The sequence below is a fragment of the Vulpes vulpes genome, chromosome 9 (genome assembly GCF_048418805.1).
Source record: "Vulpes vulpes isolate BD-2025 chromosome 9, VulVul3, whole genome shotgun sequence".
Classification (NCBI taxonomy): Eukaryota; Metazoa; Chordata; class Mammalia; order Carnivora; family Canidae; genus Vulpes; species Vulpes vulpes.
Window position 1 is genome coordinate 78260654 of NC_132788.1, and position 23744 is coordinate 78284397.

General features: G+C 39.2%; 1 protein-coding gene across 5 annotated transcripts in view; it reads right to left on the bottom strand.

Annotated features, from left to right (window-relative positions):
- Positions 1 to 21491, bottom strand: part of SLC25A26 (solute carrier family 25 member 26) — a 129510-nt gene extending 108019 nt beyond the window's left edge. For 2 of the 5 annotated variants that reach the window (XM_072720502.1, XM_025985030.2), the window contains exons 1-3: positions 21284 to 21491; positions 7746 to 7902; positions 2812 to 2921 (exon numbers count right to left, since the gene is read on the bottom strand). In XM_072720502.1, coding sequence (XP_072576603.1) covers positions 2812 to 2921; positions 7746 to 7902; positions 21284 to 21316 — 300 coding nt within the window. In that variant the 5' untranslated portion in view covers positions 21317 to 21491. The remainder of the gene's footprint in view (positions 1 to 2811; positions 2922 to 7745; positions 7903 to 21283) is intronic. The other 3 variants (XM_025985037.2, XM_072720503.1, XM_072720504.1) reach the window with 2 other exon arrangements.
- Positions 21492 to 23744: the final 2253 nt, after the last annotated feature.

A 23744-nucleotide genomic window follows, 5' to 3' on the forward strand; every position in this document is an offset into this window, starting at 1 on the left:
ATATGTTTTCATCAACTAAAATGATATAATTAACTTGACTATATATTTCTTTTAAATTATCTTAACATTTCCCAATTCCTGCTATGAGGCCCGTTCTACCTTGATACCAAAACTAGCAAGACACAATAAAAGGTATAGACTTTTATCTCTTATGAATAAAGAAACAGAAGTCCTCAGTAAACAAAACCTAGCCCTAAGTAAAAAGTATTATATACAACGATCAAGTGAGATTTATCCCAATAATGCAAGAGTGGTTTAATGTTTGAAAACCAATTAATGTAATACAGCATATCAGCAAAATAAAAAACAAAAGTCTCATGATTACCTCAATAGATGAACAGAAACATGGACAAAATGCAACCTTCACAATGTAAAAAAAAAAAAAAATTCATCCAACAAACTAGGAACAGAAGGCAACTTCCTCAACTTGATAAAGAACATCTATGAAAACCTCACAGCTAACATCATACTTAATAGTGGAACACTAAGACCTCCTTCCTGAGATCAGAAAATAACGTAAGGACTCACACTCCTGCCACTCCTATTCTACACTGTACTAGAGCTTCCAGCCAGGTTAATTAGGCAAAAAATAATAATAAAATAGAAGGCATAGAGACTGAAAAGAAAGAAGTATAACTACCTCTATTTGCAGAGAATATGACCTCAGGTATAGAAAATCCTAAGGAATCCACTAAACAGCTTTAGAACTGATTAATGAGTTCCCCAGAGTTACAAGATCAATATATGAAAACAAAATCATTTCTACATGTAGCAATGAACTAAAGGAAAATGAAATTTTATTTTTAAAAGATTTTATTTATTTATTTGAGAGAATGAGCAAGCAAGATTGAGAACACAAGGAAGGGATGTGAGGTACAGAGAGGCAAAGGAAGAAGCAGACCCCCCACTGTGCAGGCAGCCCAATATGGGGCTCTATTAAAGGACTCCAGGATCATGAAGGCAGACACTCAAGGCAGACACTCAACCAAGTCACCCAGGTGCCCCAAAAATGAAATTTTTTAAAAATTTCCATTTAGAATAGCACCAAAAAGAATAAATGGAATAAATTACCAAGAGGAGTATAAAACTTATACTCTGAAACTACAAAACGCTGTTTAAAAAAATTCAGTAATACCTAAATAAGTGGGAAAACACCACATATTTATACATCGGAAAATTCAGTATTTTTAATATAGCAGCTGTCTCCAAAATTGATTTGCAGATTTGATGTGATCCCTATCACAATCTAAGTTGCCTTTTTTACAGACATTGATAAGCTGATTCTAAAATTCACATGAAAATGCAAGAGACCAGAATAGGCAAAACAATCTTGATAGAAAAGAACAAAGGTAGAAGACTCGTACTTACTAATTTCCAAACTTAGCACAAAACTGCAGTAATCAAGACTATGTGGTACCGACATAAGGACAGACACAGATATCAACACAATAGTATTGAGAGAGGGACTGCCTATCTTGTCATTGCTTTCCAAGTTTATTCTACTATGATCAGACACCAAATGATCTGTACAACCTTGTCTTTACTTGTGAAATTCACTTTGTTGTACTACTGGTTCATACATTTTTATTCATGTTCCAAGTATGCTAGAAAAAAGTAAATAATCTTCAACTCTTAGGTGCAGAGCTCTACACATATCCATTAGCCCCATCTTGTCATTCTCTTGTTCAAATCTTCTATGGTCTCAATAAATGTTTCTGCCTGTCTGGTCTTAAGATTTTTACAGATAGAAGTTAACATCTCCAACAAAAATTATAGTTTTGGTGGGTGGGAGGATGGGTGAAATAGGGGATGGGATTAAAGAGTACAATTATCATGATGCGAAAAATTAAATTTTAAAAAATTACATTTCTAGTCATTTCTCCTTGTTCTTCTGGCAATGTCTCCTTTATATTTTGAGATTATATCAAGTTTATTGCATCTCCCAAGAGAATTATTCTTTATATCACTATATGATAGTCTCTTTGTTTTTTGGCTTTCGGGGATTTTTTTGCCTGACACTAACATAACTCTATCAGCTCTTCTTCAGCGATAAGAATAAAGAATTATTATAGGTGTAAACTGTAATTGTGGGAGCTGATTAAGCAGGTTATGTAGAATAGTCACTTCTACATCTAGCGTTAGGACAGAAATCAGAGGGCAGGCAGGGGGAAGGATGAAATGATGTGAAATGGGGAAGGACAAAGGATAAACTGACCCATCTGTTTCTCACCAACCTCACTGATGTGGGTGACTTGTAGTATAAACTAGCATTCTTCACTGCAGAGCCCACACATCTGTCTCAGAATTTAGAGAAGCTGAAGGATCCAGTAGGAAGTTCCAGTAGGAACTGGAGAGGCTGTAGACCAGATTCTAACACCAACCTTGTAAGCATCAACACAACTATTGCTTCATTTCCACCTTTCAAATCTTGTGCTAGTTTCTCTTATAGCCAGCATAACCTGGAATGATCCTGGAAAGGGAGTTCTAGGAAATAAGAGTTCCAGCTCAGTTATGTTGACACAACACAAAGCCATCACAATATGCATGGATATCTACTTCCATCTTTTTTATTTCATTCTTTCTGTATAAATATGTTTTAGGCTGTCTCTTGAAAATAGCATATTGCTGGATTTTTCTTTCATTCTATCTAGACTCTATCTTTTAACTATCGTATTTAATCCATTTACATTTATTGGTGTTTTAGACTTTCATAACTTATAAGAATTATCTTTTAAAAATCAAAGTATTATCTGCACCAAAGATATATGCATGGTTTCTGTAAGTATTTTACACACATAACTTGTTACTTACCACTTCTCCAGCAGAGGCAGCCAACATATGCTTCACAGGCATTAAATATGAAGATGAATCAGTGTGCAAAAACCATTTCACATATTCATAGGTGATAAAAAAAGCAGCAGCTGAAATTTAAAACAAGCCAGTCTTTCAAAAAGTTTAAATATATATTCAAACTGTTAAGAATTAGGTTTTTCAAAAAAAATTTACAACACTAGTTATTAAATTGTAAGAGATAACGATAATAGGTGAACACATACTCTTCCTCCCTGCCACACTCTTGCAGAATTTACTTAGCCCATATTATATGCCCAATCCTGGATTTATAAAAATGCAGAAGACATGATCCTAGTTCTGAGGAAGCCTAACAGCGAACCTAGCATTCATCATTTTGTAGTAATAAGTCACTTGATATTTTTTTAGTAACCATTCTAGAATAAGATACAAATTTCTGTGATCCTAATTACTGTTACATAAAACAGAACAATCAGCTACGCTGATTTATAAAGAGGTTAAGACTGAAAATATATACTTTAAATAAAATATCTATTTGATAATGTTTTATTGCTGTTCACTCAAAATAACTATGGCTACTTTTTGCTATATCATCTCACCTTTACATCAAGGAAATAATCAACTATTTAATTACAACTGAAAATCAAATCTCAAAAAAGCTCCCACTATCACCACAAACTTATCTTAGGCACAAGACAGCTTTAAAACCTGCTATGTACTGTTAATCAAAAGATGTTTATCACTTTCTTAAAAGATAAGGCATGAAAGATAAATGAAAGACACATTCGTCTTTTGAAGGACATTTGAACAAAATCATAGTAAAGTCTAAAACACTTAGAAAAAGAGCTTCATACTGAAAAATCAGTTCTACATTGTTAAAGTCAACAAGCCTTTAAACTCTCCTCAGGCTGCTAACAAATAGAAACACTGGGCCAAATGAGGACTCCTGTCCCTAAAGGAGTAATGACCAATGCAAACAGTTTTACATAATTAACATAGGTCCTTAATCCCACAGTGGTTCTCAATAAGTCTTTCCTTACTTCAGCATACTCACTAAATGTACAGTTAGAATTTCCTTAACTGCAATCAGCAGTAAGTTCCACCTGTTACACATTTCACCCTCCCACCCAAACCACAGGGGAAGGAAGAAAGTGCTACAAGTTCCTAGGTTTTCCTGGTTAACCATTTCAACCTGCTCAGATTATATTGCCACTTTTGTGATACACAAAATCTTCTAGAAATGTAAATCCTGGGATGCCTGGGTGACTCAGCAGTTCAGCATCTATTTGCCTTCGGCTGGGGCATGATCCTGGAGTCCCGGAATCGAGTCCAACATCAAGCTCCCTGCCGGGAGCCTGCTTCTCCCTCTGCCTATGTCTCTGCCTCTCTCTGTGTGTCTCTCATGAATAAATAGATAAAAATCTTAAAAAAAAAAAAAAAAGAAAGAAATATAAATCCTACGGGCACCAACTCTTGATCTCAGGTCTTGATCTAAAGTCAAGAGTTCAAGCCCCACTTTGGGTTCCATGCTGGGTGTAGAGCCTACTTAAAAAACAAAAAACAAAACAAAATGAAATGTAAATCCCAAAATTCTCCAGATGACACCCAAGAAAACCCAACTAATTAGAAATGATGTCACAAGGTTCCAAGTGAGGCTCTGGACAAGTTACAACAAAGAACAGAAATTGGGCTGATACCTAGGTCTCTTCTGGCTTTTTAAAAACAAAAACCTATGGTTTTTCTACATTCCCTTCTAAATCGAAGTAAAGAACCTGAATAGGGGCCTTCTGTCTCCTCCTTTTTCAACCCTTAGTCCTCTTCTTCCCCAAGTCTTCACCACTGCAGAATACTGCAGTCTCCCCTTATCCACAGGGGAGGGCTCCAGCGCGGGACTGACATGATGGATAGTACACCCTATACATACTACATTTTTTCCTGGACATACATATCTATGCCAAAGTTTAATTTATCATTTAGGCAAAGTAAGAGATGAACAATAATAATAAAACAGAACTATAATACACTGTAATAAAAGTTATGTGAATGTGGTCTCTCAAAAATATCGATACTGTATTCACCCCTTTTTCTTGTGATGATGGGAGATGATAAAAGGCCTATGTGATGAGATGAAGTAAGATGAATGATGTAGGTATGTGACATAGTATTAGGCTACTACTGACTTCTGATGATGCATCAGAAGGAGGATCAGCTGCTTCTGGGCCACAGTTCATCACAGGTAAGTGAACCGCTGAAAGCAAAACCACGGATAAGGGGGGACCACTATATGTTCTCAGAAAAGTCTACAGCCATGGAATGTTACATTGGTGTATTGTACCCGGACTAGAACCTTAACAAAGAGTTAAAGAAGAAAAAAAAAAAAGGTGCCACGTAGGAAACTTCAACCAAAATTTACAGAAAATAACAAAAAGGCCATTTCTGAAACACAGGGACTTTGACTATCTACCCAGCATCATATATCTGCTGATGTTCTGTGGATGGGGGAAAAAAAAAAAAAAAAAAAAAACAGAAGTAGAGCAAGAAAAGCATTTTCTCACAAATGCAAAAGTTCAAAACCACATGTACATTAAATCCCGCTGGCAAGAATCTAAAATAGTCCTGTGAGCCTAAAAGCACCATGTACTCCATGGACTATTGCTAATACTACCATCTACCAACACTAATTCCTCTGTGAAATTTGTAAGAGAAAAAGAACTTTTAGAATGATCAAGGAAATACCATAAAAAGTTTTTGTTTTGTTTTTTTAACTCCAATGCCCAGGCCACACTTGAGATCAGTGAAATCACGTCTCTGAAAGTGCAACACAGGCATCGGGACTTTTTTCTAAGATTTATTTATTTACTTATTCATGATAGAGAGAGAGAGAGAGAGAGAGAGAGAGAGAGAGAGAGAGAGAGAGAGATTGGCAGAGACACAGGAAGAGAGAGAAGCAGGCTCCATGCCGGGAGCCCGACTCGGGACTCCATCCCAGGACTCCAGGATCGTGACCTGGGCCGAAGGTAGGCGCCAAACTGCTGAGCCACCCAAGGATCCCCATCAGGACTTTTTTAACCTCTTCAGGTGACCACATTATGATCAAATCTAGGATCACTGGGGATCCCTGGGTGGCTCAGCAGTTTAGTGCCTGTCTTCGGCCCAGGGCATGGTCCTGAAGTCCCGGGATTGAGTCCCACATCGGGCTCCCTGCATGGAGCTTGCTTCTCCCTCTGACTGTGTCTCTGCCTCACTCTCTCTTTCTCTCTCTCTCCTCTCTCCTCTCTGTGTCTCTCATGAATAAATAAATAAAATCTTAAAAAAAAAAATCTAGGATCAGCTGCATCTCTCCCCCATGAAGAACTATACCTGACAGAGGTGCTCACTAATAACTTGCTACAATTACTAAAAGTATTTAGACAAGTGAAAATTGAAGGATAACCTCAAAGCCAGTTTGCTGTTCTAAGGGCTACTAGGGGAGGGGGAAGAAGAGAGAAAAACCAAACAAGCAAAACACTATTTTCTCTCTGTACTACCAATCTTTATGTGAATACTATGTTCTGGATGAACATAAATGAGTATTTAAATGTCAGGTGAACATGAAAGAATTACTCAGGAATTATCCCAAGAAAAAAGAAATCAAATTCCAGAGTTTAAGAATCTCCTAGAGGGCAGCCCTGATGGTCCAACAGTTTGGCTCCGCCTTCAGCCTGGGGTATGATCCTGGAGACCCAGGATAGAGTCCCAGGTCAGGCTCCCTGAGTGGACCCTGCTTCTCCCTCTGCCTGTGTCTCTGCCTCTCTCTCTCTCCCTCTGTCTGTCATGAAGAAATAAAATAAAATCTTAAAAAAAAAAATCGGGGGATCCCTGGGTGGCGCAGCGGTTTAGCGCTTGCCTTTGGCCCAGGGCGCGATCCTGGAGACCCGGGATCGAATCCCACATCAGGCTCCCGGTGCATGGAGCCTGCCTCTCCCTCTGCCTATGTCTCTGCCCCTCTCTCTCTCTCTGTGTGACCATCATAAATAATAAATAAAAAAATAATAATAATTTAAAAAAAGAAAAGAAAAAAAGAAAAAAAAAATCTCCTAGAACCAGAGGTTCTATAATTTTGTGTGTGTGTGTGTGTGTGTGAGAGAGAGAGAGAGAGAGAGAGAGAGAGAGAGAGAGAGTGTGTATGTGTGTGTGGTGGTTGTTTGTTTGGTTTGCTTCAGAGTGCCACTGAAAGCATCAGTAAGCAAAATGAGATAAGTATCTGAAAAAAGTACATCAACAAATGGATTAAATAAAACAGATTATATGGATTACAACATAAGAGCGCCATAAATCATATAATGTGACTCCAAACTACAACAAAAGCAAGACACCTAAAGGAGATATCCAAGAGGAGGTTAGTGGAGTTGGCTGCATCATCTAAGAGCAATTTAGTTAAGACAGAAAAGGTTTAAGGCCTCTTAGGTTCATGTGCTCCAAAAGAATCTCCAAGGCAGTAGTTATTAAACTCAGCCTCATACTGCAATCACCTAGGAAGTGACTAAACCCCCTGATACCCAGGCAAAGCCCAGACCAATTAAACTTAGGGAGCTGATACAGCCATCAGTATTTTTTTAAAGCTTCCCAAGAGATTTCAATGTGTGGACAAGGGTGAGAACCACTGTTCTGAGGTATGACAACCAATATTAGAACAACATTTTCAAGATTCTAACTGCGAATTTTAACAAGAAAAACCATTTTAGAAAGATTGCATATATTGTTGACAAATACAGTGGAATGGGATCTCTAGCACTAGCTGATACAAAAGCAATGGGTTAATGAATAGAAAATAAATTCAAGAGATAAGCTACAACACATGAGCAATTCTATGTGGGGTAACATCATATACCATCCTGGAGATAAATCTCATTATCTTGGCTTTCTGGCAATGAGAATATCAATATAATTTTTACCATTAGGAAAGGATCCAATAGCAGCAGAAGGAACACCAGCATATATTCCACGAAAACCACCAGCCTTATTAAATCCTTGTGGACTCTGCAGCCTGGTTTTAATGGTATCCAGAGGAAATAATATCAAGTCAACAGCAACACCTGCTACCCCACCAGCCTTAAAAAAAAAAAAGAAAAGAAAAGAAAGGAGGTTACAATTGAATAAGCTCTCTGCCATTTGGGGTAAGGATAAGAAAAAAGTAATTTTTAAAGCCTATTTCTCATACTGATCAGTCCACAGCTTATTTGGCAAAGTCAAAGGAACTTCTACCTAATTTTATAGATTTTCCTGGGGAAATAACCATTGTTGTGCTATATTCTTAAATTGTAATTTAAGTACATTTTTATTTTTAAAATGAATCAAATTAAATTTTTAATACTTCCACATGGTTCAAAAATAAGCAAGCAATCTCAGGTTAAGAGTTCAAAGTCTCTTTCCCTAGTATAATAACTCAGGTAACCACTTCTGCCAGTTGCTTACTGTATCCTTCTGAAGTTACTCTAGGTATATATAAACAAATGTAAATACATATATTCTTTAAAAGGTATATACAATATGTACTGTACTGCACATCACTTTTATTACTTAATTTATCTTGCTGATCTTTCCCTATCAACCAAATTGTTGTATTTTTGTCTTTTTAACAAATGCATAGTAAAACTGAAGACTTTTTTGGGGAGAGACTTCCACCCTGAGATAGGTAATGGTCCTTGGGAATCTAGATCTGTATTTTAAGATCCATACATCTAAGGACTCCTGTGGTATTCACTCTCCTTTATGTATATTTAAAAATTCCTTGATAATTTTTAAATTAAGTAAAAAAAATTTGGGAAAAAAGAATCACAAAGAGAAAAAGACTCAATATGGTTGCTATATAATAATTTTAATGAATCACTAACTTTTCTCATCTTTTGGATTTTGAACATGAATGTATTATCTATTCAAAAGGTAAAATATATATATATATTAAAACTACATATTAAAAACTAAGATACAGAAAAATAAAATCAGTATTATTCAAACATACAGGCAAAGTTCAAAATGATGTACTGTTTCCATCCTTTGGGTACACAAAATGCTCTGGCAGTACAAAGCTTAGTACATAGCAAACACTATGCTCTACTTACCACTCACATAAAACCAGTGCAAGAGTTCACCACAACAATGAAATTACTCTGATGAGAAATCCAGTAATGAACTAGGACAGGTACATAATTAAAAACTATTTTAATAGAAGCAGGAAAGTACATTGCCATAAATATTAATACTGTACTATGTGATCGGCCTGAGAGACATGAAACCTTTGAAACCTCAAAGACCACAAAGGTCTACTCTGCGAATGACCTAAAAAGATGTCACCAAAACAACACAGAGATATGCCAGAAGAAAACCACAAAGAATGACAACTGGGATTTCTTTCTGGAAATAAAGACAGCCTTTTCTAAGTCACTGGAATATGTTCGTAAGTAAAGTAGGAAAGTTTAAAAAAAAAAAAAAAGAGTCAATCTTTTTCAATATTCTTCTCAATTATTTTTAAAGGATTTTGTAAAATTCAGTACATAAAATATTGCTCATGCCTCTTCATTTTTTCAAAACACAAGGAAAACAAAAATCCCACTGGAGAAGTCTGATAGGACTAGATTCTTTATAAACATGCTGCATTTCATTCTAATTTTCTCTTTAATCTTAAGAGAGGGTTCAGAGAGATGCTATCTACTGCTAAATTTTAATCAATAAGTTAATTAGTCTTTTAATCTATTTGGCTACTTTGCATGCATTGATTCTCTAACCCTTCTTTCATCAGAATTCTTACCTTCAGAGAATAAAATAACCAGATTCAATCTGTTTATCTAGTAAAACACGAATCAGAAGTTACTAATTGCTTTTGCAGATTTCAAACTTCTGTAACTCAAATGTCATTTAAACTCATAAGACTGAAAAAAATTGAACAAAACAGCTAATAAAAAATAGGAAAAAGAAAAAAATACTGATATATTTTAGCCACACAGCAACATATTTAAGATTTAAACAAAAACTTTTGGGACTGCTAATTTTACATGTAATACTGTTATGCACATAATTATATTCAAAATGCATAAGCCAACATCAGTTGAATATAAGGAACTCCGTCAAATTCTTTTATTCTTTGGTCTGAGAAACTTGTTTTATTTATGATCATTTATCAAAAAGGTAGGGAAAGGGGTGCCTGAGTGGCTCAGTTAAGTCTCTGGCTCTTGGTTCCAGCTCAGGTCATGATCTCAGGGGTCCTGGGATCAAGCCCTGAGTCAGACTTTGGGCTGAACTCCTAGTCAGCTTCAGATTCGTTCTCCCTCTCCTTCCCCATGTTCCTCCCCACTCGCATGCACTTGCTCTGGCTTGCTCTCTCTCACTCTCACTCTGTCATCAGGCAAATAATTAGTTTCAAGATTTGTGGTAGCTTACACTGAAAACTGTAAGTAAAGAACTAGACAAAAGCCAAATATACAGAACATATCTCAGATAACCAGCAAGCCTTACTATAACATAACAATTTATTGAAACTTTGATATAAAATATGCCTCTAACTTAATAAATGTAAAGTGCTACAGGATGTAGAGAGGAAGTATCTAATGAGTGCTTTGAAACTACTCTGGGGGGATCGCTGGGTGGCGCAGCGGTTTGGCGCCTGCCTTTGGCCCAGGGAGCGATCCTGGAGACCCGGGATCGAATCCCACATCGGGCTCCCGGTGCATGGAGCCTGCTTCTCCCTCTGCCTGTGTCTCTGCCCCTCTCTCTCTCTCTCTCTCTCTCTCTGTGTGTGTGTGTGTGTGTGTGTGACTATCATAAATAAATTTTTAAAAAAAAAAAAAAAGAAAAGAAACTACTCTGGGAGTTGAAAAAATTCAAGACTGCGTACTATTGAACCTTTCTTTTTCAAAAGGAGGCTGGCAAAATAACGGAAAAAAACACTGCTGTTCAGCTACAGGATAAAACCAAACTACCTGTCTAATTTAGCTAAACAAAATCATCACAGGCCACTGGCTAACAATGCTAAGGCTTCCCTGAGGAACATCCCTCCTTGGTCTTCTCTACAACAAAGCAGTCACTAGTGACTCTGCCTCTGACAAGTGCTGCCTGTTTCCTGGCATCCTTGTCTTCTTCCCCACCTTGATTCACTCTCCTGCCAATGCTCCTGGCCCCTACACGCTAATGGCAGCATCATTTTCATGAAATGCAAATTTCAATTTCATCTAGCCACTCTCCAGCCTATAAGTCTCCCAAATCTTCCAAGAGCCCTAAGAATAAAGGACAAAATCATAGGACAGCCTACAAGGTTCTGAAAGTTCAGGACCCCATCTACCGCTCAACTCCACTGCCATTGCCCTCTGCTTGGCACCTCCTTGCCACCTCATTGCTCTCTTTTCCTCCAAATCATCTGATCTTACTCATTTCTAGGACTGTACATATGCTCCCAAATCTGCCAGTCTAGGCTTAGACCCTCTTGTTTGCACATGCTAATCACAACTTTTTAATTCTACAGTCCCATCAGACTCTAAGATCCATATCTATTTTGCTAACCAGTATGTTCCCAGCACCAGTACACAGTAGGCATGCAATAACTATTTTTTTAAAAGCTGTTATTTATTTATTCAGGAGAGACACAGAGAGAAAGGCAGAGACAGGCAGAGGGAGAAGCAGGCTCCATGCAGGGAGCCCGATGTGGGACTCGATCCCCGAACTGGGATCACGCCTGAGCCAAAGGCAGACGCTCAACTGCTGAGCCACTCATGCATCCCACGCAATAACCCTCTTGCACTGTTGGTGGGAATGCGAAATGTGCAGCCACTCTGGAAAACTGTGTGGAGGTTCCTCAAAGAGTTAAAAATAGACCTGCCCTACGACCCAGCAATTGCACTGTTGGGGATTTACCCCAAAGATACAGATGCAGTGAAACGCCGGGACACCTGCACCCCGATGTTTATAGCCGCAATGTCCACAATAGCCAAACTGTGGAAGGAGCCTCGGTGTCCATCGAAAGATGAATGGATAAAGAAGATGTGGTTTATGTATACAATGGAATATTACTCAGCCATTAGAAATGACAAATACCCACCATTTGCTTCAACGTGGATGAAACTGGAGGGTATTATGCTGAGTGAAATGAGTCAATCAGAGAAGGACAAACATTATATGGTCTCATTCACTGGGGAAAATAAATAATAGTGAAAGGGAATAGAAGGGAAGGGAGAAGAAATGGGTAGGAAATATCAGAAAGGGAGACAGAACATAAAGACTCCTAACTCTGGGAAAGGAACTAGGGGTGGTGGAAGGGGAGGAGGGCAGGGGATGGGGATGAATGGGTGACGGGCACTGAGGGACGCACTTGACGGGATGAGCACTGGGTGTTATTCTGTATGTTGGCAAATTGAACACCAATAAAAAATAAATTTATTATTTAAAAAAAAGCTAGCAACTATAACAATTTTTTAAATATTGAAGTTAAAAAAAAAATGACTGAGAGGCACCTGGTGGCTCTGTCTGTTAAACGTCTGCCTTTGGCTCAAGTCATGATACTAGGGTCCTGGGATCCAGCCCCACGTCTGACTCCCTGATCAGAGGGGAGCTTGCTTCTCCTTTTCCCTGGCCCCAGCTCACACTCTCCCTCGCTCGCTCTCAAATAAATAAAATCTTTAAAAAATCAATGACCCTAATAAGTTATCTATCACCCATGTTAGAAGCTACTATAAATCAACCTTCAAAAGGTATATCAAATTAAAAACAAATTGAATACAGGACCACACAATTCCCAAAAGAAAAATATAAACAGCCAACAAAATTATAAATATGTTTCCCCATCATTAATGATCAAATAAAAACAAATTAAAACTTTTCCCCATAAATCAGAAAAGGCTAAAAATATGAAGAATAGGTATGGGCACTATTAAGGGAAACAAATTATTATAGTCTTCTGAAGGACAATTTGGCAAAACGAAAATTTTAAATTATAAAGCCCCAATCCCATGATTTTATTTCTAAATATTTCTTCCACAGAATTAAGTGCATAAATATACAAGATGGTTTACTACAGCATTATTTGTAACAGTAAAAAACTGGAAATAACCTAATGGTCCATCCTTGGGGACTTGTTAGATAAATTATGTTATCTCTGAGTAATGGATTGCTACACAACCCTTATGTATTTCTTTTTCTACACAACCTTTAAAAGAATGAGGTCAATCTGAACGCACTGGCACAGAAACATAGGTTATATTTTTAAATTAATCAAATAAGCTATCAAACAATATATCCCATATGATCTCACCTTTCAAAGAAATGTGTATTGATTTGTATATATATGCATAACTAGAAGTCTAGAACCATACACACTGAAGTGCTACAAGTCACTTCCTCTATGGAAAGAAATTTGGGATGAGTAGTATCTTGCTAATTTTTGTACTGTTCTGGTCTTGTAATGAGTATTATAAACATATAAAAGTGAAGCTTGTCAAAATGAATACTGCTCCACAAAAAAAACCAAAAACAAAAAAACTTAATTCCCTGGTTGCATGGGGTATATAGGCAGCACCTACAGGGTAACAAGAGCCTTGACCCATGAGCCCTACACTACAATGTATCTGGCTTCATTTTTCATATTCTTATGGACTGTGAGCCCCATCCAATCTGTTTCCTGAACCTGTCCTTATACTTCTCACTTCTGCCCTCCTGCTTGAGCTTTTCTTTCAGTGTGGGATGTCCCTCCTATCCCCATTGTTTCCTGTCTACAGCAGACCACCTACTCCCCCCACCACTGTACGTACGTACATACACACCTGCCAAAGTCCTGTCCACTATGAAAGCTGTGACCAAATGCCACATCCCTCCTAAAGTCTTTCACAAGCTCCCAGTCAGAATTAAGTACCACTTCCTTGACTTCCCCAACTAACTCCGTCTATATTCACTTTCAGTACTAGCTAACCATTATGTCTGACCTGACATTAAGATCCTTTAGACCAGAAGCAGGGTCAGTCACCTTTGCCCTCCTAAATATCTAACCCAGAACCTCCTAAGCTGCAGGGCTTCTGCACCTGTTTGCTGGTTTGAACCAAAAGGAAACGCGAGATGATGAGAACTTTATCAAAAGATCACATCTTAAAAAAAAAAAAAATCACATCTTCCAAAGAAAAAGAGTAAATCACTCACTGATTGTTCCTGTTGTGGTTTGCTGGAGCACTTGTGACAACAGAAAGCCAGCACTATCTATCTACTACTATACTTGCAGGCATTCCACACTGACACTGACAGCTCTGTGGTCTACTTAGGGTGACTTCTCCAGAAATCCTGTTTATCATTACCTCCTGATGGAAAAGGCTGTGTCACTTCATTTTTGTTTAGTGAGGCTATTCTCAAGAACACAGTAATGGTTCTAAAATTTGACTTGAGTATCCTTCCATTTCTTCAGAAATTCGTACAGATTAAATATTGCCTGAAAACATAGTTCTGACATCAGACAGACCTAGCTTCAATCTCAACTGCATCTCCTTAGCAGAGCTATTTCACTCTAAGTCTATAGTTCTTCATACATGAAATGGGGAAAATAGTACCTGTACTTCATAGAGTTTTTCACAACTGAGATTAAATGAGAATTAAATATAATTAATAACCCTGTTATATGCTTGTTTGTAATAAAAAACTGGAAATACCAGTAAAAACAGCAAAACACCAGCCTCAATCACTTATCATTAAGCATGAATTATTATTTTTAGTGTGTTACTATAAATATCCTACAAAGTTTCCTGATGCAGTATTTCTGACGTGACAATATTAGAAGCCATAAAAAAAGACTTAACAAAGATGGAAGAATATGTTCATGTATTAAATTTCATAAATTTATAGAGAGAATACATAAATTCAAGTCTTTCATTAGTAATTATTATTTAAATGTCTCCTCCAACTCAGCTCTCTGGACAAGAATTGCCTGTGGACACACTCTACACAAAGCCAAATCATGCAATGCATGGCAGGAACAAGTCAGCACCAACTTAGAAAACTAGAGGAATATTTTTTTTTAAAGATTTTATTTATTTATGCATGAGAGACATAGAGAGGCAGAGACACAGGCAGAGGGAGAAGCAGGCTCCACTCCATGCAGGGAGCCTGACATGGGACTCAGTCCCGGGTCTCCAGGATCCCGCCCTGGGCTGAAGGTGGCACTAAACCGCTGAGCCACCAGTGCTGCCCTTGAGGAATATTTATATTCAAATTTCTTTATGACCATTAGATTTGAATTTATGGGTGAATTTTTTTATTTTTATTTTTTAGATTTTATTTATTCATGAGACAGAGAGAGAGAGAGGCAGAGACACAGGCAGAGGGAGAAGCAGGCTCCATGCAGGAAGTCCGACACGGAACTCGATCCCGAGTCTCCAGGATCACACCCTGGGCCGAAGACCGTGCTAAACCACTGAGCCACGCGGGCTGCCCTGGGTGAATTTTTTAGAAGCAAAATACAAAACTGTAACTATAGGACTTGGGCTATCAAAAAATTGCATAAGCACATGTTAAAATGCTCAGTAAATGGTTACTTTTTAATCACTCCTTGCCACTACACAGCTAATTTTTATCTTCCTTTTAAGGTCTGCCTCCTAAATGACTGCAAACTCAGGAGGGCTTCAAAGCAATCTTTCCAAGTCCCAAAGGCTGACAAGTATGTCTTGTTGAACGGGTAAAAGCTACCTAATTTGTGGAGGTGGAAAAGCTATGGGTGCAATTTTTATCTTTTCTGTATTTGACATTTCACTAATACTACTCAAAATCTTTATAAATTTTCAGTATTAAATTTTTATTTCTACATGTAGCATTTATTTGGGAAGTGGTAACAAAAGCACATTAACAAGTCTTTTACAATTACCAAATACTAAAACTCTCCCAGCAACCCCACTTATACCGAAAGAAAAATGAGAAAAGAAAAGTGGTCCCATCTTTTTAGTACTCGAGACAAGAAAAAAGGCCTCCATTGCAGCAGCGGTTCTCAACTGTGGTCCTAGATAACTGGTGGTCTCCAAGGGTGCCTTGCATGCTCCACTAACTGATCAAAATTCAGAATATACTTGTGTCTAAGTGACTGCTCAACACAAAAAGAAGCAAAAAAGACCTCCTTGCTCTGACTTAAATGCCAAAAAGAAAAAAGTCACAAAAGCAACCTAGAGAATGTGGAAGCATAATTCCCAATTCCTAAGAGATCTGGAGATAATACTTCATCACTGGATAGTAACCTCCCTTTACACCAAATTTAAGAGTAGGAGGCAATTTCCAGAAAGGAAAAATATGTGGCAAAGAACATCAAAAACTTCCTTTGAAGTATGTCCAATACTTCATTCTTTTCTTCTGTTTTCTCACCCCACCTAACAAGCCCTAGCAACTATAACCCCCGCCATTCCCCTCAAGTCATACTCTGCCAGGGGTTCTCAGGAGGTCGGGCCCAGTGAGAAGATACTACTACATGAAGATTATGAAAAAGCTTTTTCAGAACCACCTCACTAAACCACAATTTAAAAAGAAAAGAGTCAAGCAAACAGTCCTTGCGCTACACCGTAACAACATGCATGAATTTCAATTCCCACAAGTAACACAAGTTACCAACACCATAGATGAAATTACAGTAAACACAGAGATGTCTTCCAAAAATAGATAATCAAAAGAGTGAACTGGCCAACAAAGATGAAAGTGCAGCAAATAAATGAAAAGTGGTAACACTGAAAGTGAAAATCAAATATAAATTTACAAGATATAGCCAGCCATGGGAATAGGGACACTGGTGTCCGAGATACTCTAGAGGATGAAGATGTCCCAGAGGGGGATCCCTGGGTGGCACAGCGGTTTGGCGCCTGCCTTTGGCCCAGGGCGCGATCCTGGAGACCCGGGATCGAATCCCACGTCAGGCTCCCGGTGCATGGAGCCTGCTTCTCCCTCTGCCTGTATCTCTGCCTCTCTCTCTCTCTCTCTCTCTCTGTGACTATCATAAATAAATAAAAATTAAAAAAAAAAAAAAAAGATGTCCCAGAGGAAGGGATGCCAGCAAAAGTCTTCCCATTAAATGAACTCTCAGAGGTATTTCCTAACGTTGAAAGCACACAGGATGGGACGCCAGGGTGGCTCAGGGGTTGAGTGCCTGCCTTTGGCCCAGGGCGTGATCCTGGACTCCCAGGATTGAGTCCCACGTCAGGCTCCCTGCATGGAGCCTGCTTCTCTCTCTGCCTGTGTCTCTGCATCTCTCATGAATAAATAAATAAAATCTTAAAAAAAAAAAAAAGCACACAGGATAAAATGTTGGAAGTTGATCCAAACTTAGTAAATATTATGACACTTGGCTAAGGCATAAAAGAGATGCTTGTTCTGTACTGTAAATTATCTGACTAGAAGACCAGCACTGGTCAAGTTACTTTTAACACATTCTTCACAAAGAAATAAATCCTTGGTTTCTAATGCTTTAAATTACAATGCTCTCAATATTAGCTTTACTATTTTTTTCACTTTTCTATACATTTCTGATGAACAGTAAGAGTCTGTCATTTAACATTGACAAGAATTTTTAGAGGTCATTAAAGGATCATACACTTTCTCATCAGTTATAAAGACCATTCTGCAAGGTTTCCACTTGCACATTTTGACAACTCAGGCTACCACGCAAAGGACTGCCCATACTCTACACTGCGTAAAGTCCACACTTGCCAAGGTTCTTTTTCTTGTAAACAAGGACTGGTTAAAAGTAACTAGAGTAGGATATTTTTGGTTTCATCCAAGTAACAAGCCAGATGAATTCATGAACTACAAGGACAATGAAATAGTTAAGTATTGAAGGGGAGAGAAGAGTCAGGCAAGAAGGAAAAGAGATGTAGTACAGGATGTGATGTTTTTAAAAATATAAAGTAGATTTTTATATTTTAAAAAAACTGGAAGAGAAAAAGTAATGCTACTTCAAAACTATTTTGTATTAGAAATTTCAATAGTCCCTTCTTTTCAATAGTCCCTTTTTAATGAGAACAGTGAATGTTTTAATTAAGTATGAACAGATGTACCTAGTGTTAGTAGTAGTGTAGTGTTGTATTAAGTATTTTCCATGTTATAGCACTGTTGTTAATGGCCCCTGAATAGTTGATGAAATGCGTCCATTACAGTTTACCTAATCATTCCTGTGTTTCACTTTTAAGTGGCTTTCTATTATCTCCACTGAGTTAAATGTTATGAACATCTTTAGGTTACTAACACTTAGTTCCACACTGCTTTCCTGAAAGTATGTACCTGTCACTGTACTCTGAGGTTTTTTTCTTCTGAAAAGCCTACTCTGCTCCAAATGAACACTAATATCCCAGTGACTCTTCCCTTCCTCTACTCTACAACCCTCAATCCTCCTCATGAAGCTTTAGGAAGGGAGTATTAAAATATCTGCTAAATGCCAGGTTCTGTATTGCATATCTGACAGTCTCGTTTAATACTCAGAATCTGAATTTCAAGACCAGCAATCATTTAGACTTTCATTTCATTCATTCAAAACATAAGGCTGAGTACCTATATAATGTCAGGCACTGGTAAAACAGTGTTAAGCAAAACAACACTCCCCAAGGAGCGTTCAGCCTGCCTCAAAGATACTTCCAACCCAAAAAAAAACAAAAAAACAAAAAAAGGCCCACTCTACTGCTGAACTACTTTGTAATAATGGCTTCCATTATGCTTCACATAAAATTCAAAATCCTTTCCATGGCCCACAAAGATTCACCTCAGCTGACTTTCTCTACCTCTCCGATATAACTCCCTGCCACTACCCTTTCCCACTAGGCCTCAGCCACCACTTTAACACCCTCAATTCTTTCCATCTGAGGGTTTTCCTTCATGCTGCTCCCTCTGAAGTTTCTCCTCTGCTCAGCAAAATGTCTTGTGCATTCTTATATTTTATGTCTTAGTTTGATGTCACCTCCTTGGGGGCTTTCTTGATCACTCCATCTAGCATAGGTCCTCCAATATTACCCCACTGCAGTTCATTTCTACTTTTTTATAACTTTTTAAAATATTTTATTTATTTAAGAGAGAGAGAACATGGGGGGGGGAGCGTCAAGGAGGGACAAGCAGACCCACACTGAGTGGGAAGCCGGATGCAGGGCCAGATCCCAGAACCCCGAGATCATGACCTGCGCCGAAGTCAGACACAACCAACCAGGTGCCCCTAGTTCATTTCTTAAATAGCACTTTTCAGTTTAGAAAAGTCCAAGGACTATCAGAGTGCCTGGTAGACAGAATACATGGCAGATAAACTATGTGCTTAATGAATAAAATCCTTCTTCTTTAGCTGGAAAGAAATCTAACTTCCTCAAAACTTCTACATACTGATCCTAACTTTATCTTGTGTAACTACAATGAAAAAAAAATATTTTTAGGCATTTGTATCATACTTTAATAAATTTTTTTAAGATTTTAGTTGACGGGAAGAGAGGACAGGCAGGGGGAGAGGGAGGAGCAGGCTCCCTGCTTGATCATGACCTGTTCCAAAGGCAGGTGCCCAATTGACTGGGCCACCCAGGCCCATACGTTTTAAAATTATTTATTTTTTTTAAAGATAAAATACGTTAAAAATTTATTTTTAAATTTTTACGTTAAAAAATTATTTATTTTTTTTAAAGATTTTATGTATTTATTCATAAGAGAGACAGAAAGAGAGAGAGGCAGACACATAGGCGGAGAGAGAAGCAGGCTCGAAGGGAGCCTGACGTGGGACTCCATCCCGGGACTCCAGGACCACGCCCTGGGCCAAAGGCAGGCACTAAATCGCTGAGCCATTCAGGGATCCCTGTTAAAAAATTTTTAAACTACTGCTCATTAACTCTGGCACTGGCCTGTTTTTAGCAACAGCTACTGCTGCTGACTTCAGAGACAGTATCAAGGAGTATTTATGGGCATGGAATTCCACCTTACACCACCTGGATTGGAATCTGAGCTCCAACACTTACACACATGAAATAGATCTCACTTTGGAGAAATTCCCTAACCTCTCTATACCTCAGTCCCTCATCTGGAAAACTAGGATACGACTTAATTGTCAGAATTGACAATTAACCCCAGTTAACCCCAATTAACAACAACCCCAGTTCCTGACAGAGTAATGTTAACTGTCAAAACTACCACTGCTGTCTCACTGTCTAGAGAGGAAAACTTCAAAGTGATAACGCATCTCTTTGTATCCTTAAAACCTACCTTACACAAGTCTCGACAAACCTACATTTAAAAACCGTCACCCCACAAGTGTGGCTAAGACACCCCCTTTGCATATATTTCCATAATACCCTGAAACTAGCCCTCACATCACGTATCCTAACAGTTAACTTAGCTATTCTCCCTCCACCACCTGACTCGTGTAAGCCGGCCTGTCTTGTTCACCATAGTATCTCCAACACCTGCAACAACAAACGTTTGATAATTAAATGAAATTCCACTGAGCTTCCATTCCTCCCAGTGGGAGCTTTTTTATTAAAAAAAAAAAGGGGGGGTGGGAATCCCTGGGTGGCGCAGCGGTTTGGCGCCTGCCTTTGGCCCAGGGCGCGATCCTGGAGACCCGGGATCGAGTCCCACATCGGGCTCCCGGTGCATGGAGCCTGCTTCTCCCTCTGCCTGTGTCTCTGCCTCTCTCTCTCTATCATGAATAAATAAATAAAATCTTTAAAAAAAAAAAAAAAGCATTTGGGGGGGCACCTGGGTGGCTCAGTCCGTTAACCATCTGTCTTCGCTCAGGTCATGATCCCCAGTTGAGGATCCTACCCCGCGACCAATATGCCTACTGCACCTGCCCTAACAGAGGCTTATTTTTGCAAAATATCACACAAATTTTAATTCTTGGGGTTTTTTTTTTTGGATGTGAAAACTTATTGATTCTTCGTCGTTTCCTAAGGAATTAAACGCTACCATCTTACTGGCTCCGTAACTATCTGTGCTCATCACTATACCTACAACCTACAAGAATGCTTGAAAGATTTAATAATAATAATAATAATAATAATAATAAGCAGACTAATTATATATTGCATGAACAGATATGTCATTTTCCGAGAGTGAAAACAGATAAGGCTAAATGGAACCCACAGGCCTGGGCAGGGAGGAGTCTGAGCGATGTAAGCGTTTTTGGTTTTGTTCTATGTATTTAATTCCCAAGTTCTCCATGGTATGGAGAACAGTATATAACTGAAGCTTTTATTTTTTATTCTAATTATTTTTTTTAGGTAAACCGTCTTGCGGAAGGCTGTCAAGCCCCCCGCCTCCCCCCTCCCCATCTCCTCCCGTTCTCCAGGTAGGAATAACACAACCTTGACACCACGCCTGGCGGGGGCCCAGGAACCGCACGCTCCCTCCCACACCTGCCCGGCGACCAGCGACCCAGGGCAGTTCAACGCGCAAAACCGGAAGAGAGCGCTCGGGCACGGAAGCCGCTGCGGGCTGCAGGCACCCCGAGCGCCCCACCGCACCACCCAGCACTCACCACCAGCGAAGCCGTGAATCCAGGCCTCTCCATGGTCCCGCAGACCCTCCACGGTTATAAATCGAGGCTGAGCAGAAGCAGGTCGCAACCCCATTCACTGGGCGCCGCCATCTTGGAGGCGGGCCCGTAGCTGCGGCGCTTCCGCGGTCACGTGAGACGGAACCACAACAACTGCACGTGCAACCCGAGGGGGGGGGGCCAAAGGAACGCTGGGAAGGAGGGGAGGAGTCGGAGGCGGGATGCGGTCGAGCCAAGTCTCGCGACTCTTCTCTGCCTCCCATTCCTGCAGCACCTTAGACGAATGAACTCTCGCGAGCAAATGAGCCTCGGTGGTGAAGGCGGGCAGAAGCCAAAGTGTAAACCTCCAAGGGGGCGTGGCTTAGCGGGGGGCGGGGCCTTCGAGCGGCAGGACTGATTCAGGGGACTAGGCTGGTGGTTTCCAGTTACTTTTTTTTTTTTTCCCCTCTTGGTTTTGGGTGTACAAATTTTGTCTAGATCTATATGAAACAGACTCAACATCAGAAGATTGTTAAATAAAAATGTAGAAAAAGACTTTAAAAGTTTCTTTACTCCAGCTAAATTAGCATCCTCCACTTTTTTTTTTTTTAAGATTTTATTTATTTATTCATGAGAGACACAGACACAGGCAGAGGGAGAAGCAGGCTCCATGCAGGGAGCCCAATATGGGACTTGATCCTGGGTCTCCAGGATCATGCCCTGGGCTGAAGGCAGCACTAAACCACTGAGCCACCTGGGCTGCCTGCATCCTCCACTTCTTACTGGCAGTTACTGCACTTAATAGTATTTGCTTTTTAAATTATTTATTTGCTCATCTTGTTCGCTGTAGTACCAGTGCGCACACCTACCTAGAAGACCACTTTACTAAGTACTTAGGAACAGTTTCTTGGAGTGGACCTGCCTTTACATTTACTAAATTACCTTCTGTATTTCCTTATGTTAGGGGCCAACTGCAACTCCACATGGTGCTAAATGATTGATAGACATTTTCACATTTAATACTCACAACCACCTTTAAGGGAAGCACCATTACCATTTTCACTTTACAGAGGATCCCGATGCTTCCAAGGGGTTCATTAGCAAACCCAAAGCTACAGAGAACGTAGCAGAGCAAGACTTGTAATTTTTCTTAATGTCTTCATCGTCTTTCTTTTTTTTTTTCTCCTTCATTGTCTTTCCTCAAAATCTTTGCAACAGCCTTAGCAGGCTTTTTGTCTGCCTTTCTTTAATTGATTTTTCATGCCATCACTAAAATCTTTATTCTCATCTAGACGTGTGATCTAGAAATGATTAGCCTGCATACGTTTAAGAGTTTCAAATTCTGCACTTCACCTATTAGATTTGGGCATAACTTCTCCAAGATTGAGTTTCCTCCATTGTGAAGTGGGAATAATAGTAACTGCTTCATTAGGTACTATTACAGATTCAGTGAGATAATGCAAACTCGTTCTCAACTTAGGTCCTGGTTCTTAGGAAGTGCTCTCTAAAGATGATGGTAATGTCCCTTCCCTGCTTTAAATTCCTCCCTTTTGCTACACGTGTGACAGATAGTCCAGGTCCTTAGCATGGTACTGACTTCCCAGATGGTGACTGACTTCCCACAGACCATACACCTTCAGGCCTCCATATTTTATGTATGTTATTCCCTTTACCAACAATACCTTTCCCTCTGCCACCTGCAGAACATTGGTCCTGTTTACCACGTCACAATCCATAGGCCATCTCAAAATATGTTGGCTCACTCCCCCCAAACCAGCAGAAGAACCACTTACGTGTCATTTGCTCTTTTAAGAGTTTATATGACTGAGTCAGGTCCCCAGGATAATTTCTCTTTTGATTAACTCAATGATTAGGGACCTTAACTATGTCTGTAAAACTTTTTTTTTTGGCCATATAATGCAACATAATCATGGAAGTTATATTTCATCATGCTAACACTCACTCAAGAGAAGTAATTGTGCAAAACACATGAATTACAGGGCAGGAATTTAAGAGCCATCTTAGAATTATGCCAACCCTATGAACCCACAACCCCTTGCCGGAAGGCTTCTCAAAGACCATCAAGTTTCTATCAGTAGGCTTGCATTAATGCTTTCATCAAAGTCCTTCCATTTTTTTATCTACTGCCTGGTGACAAAGCCACTCCTCCTTTAAATGTTTGTTACAGCAGCACCTCATTTTCAAGTACCAAAATCTGGTACGGGTTACCTATTGCTGGGTAACAAACTACCCCAAAACTTAGAACAACAATAAACTTTTATTACCTCACACAGTTTATGTAGGACAGGAATCCAAGAATGGCCTAGCTGAATGGTTCAGTCCCAGAGTGTTCCTCATGAGTGTGCCATCAAATTATCTTCTAGGGCTATACCTAAAGAATTGACTGGCTTTAGAGGATCCACTTACAAAATGGCTCACTCCATTACTGGCAAATTAATGCTAG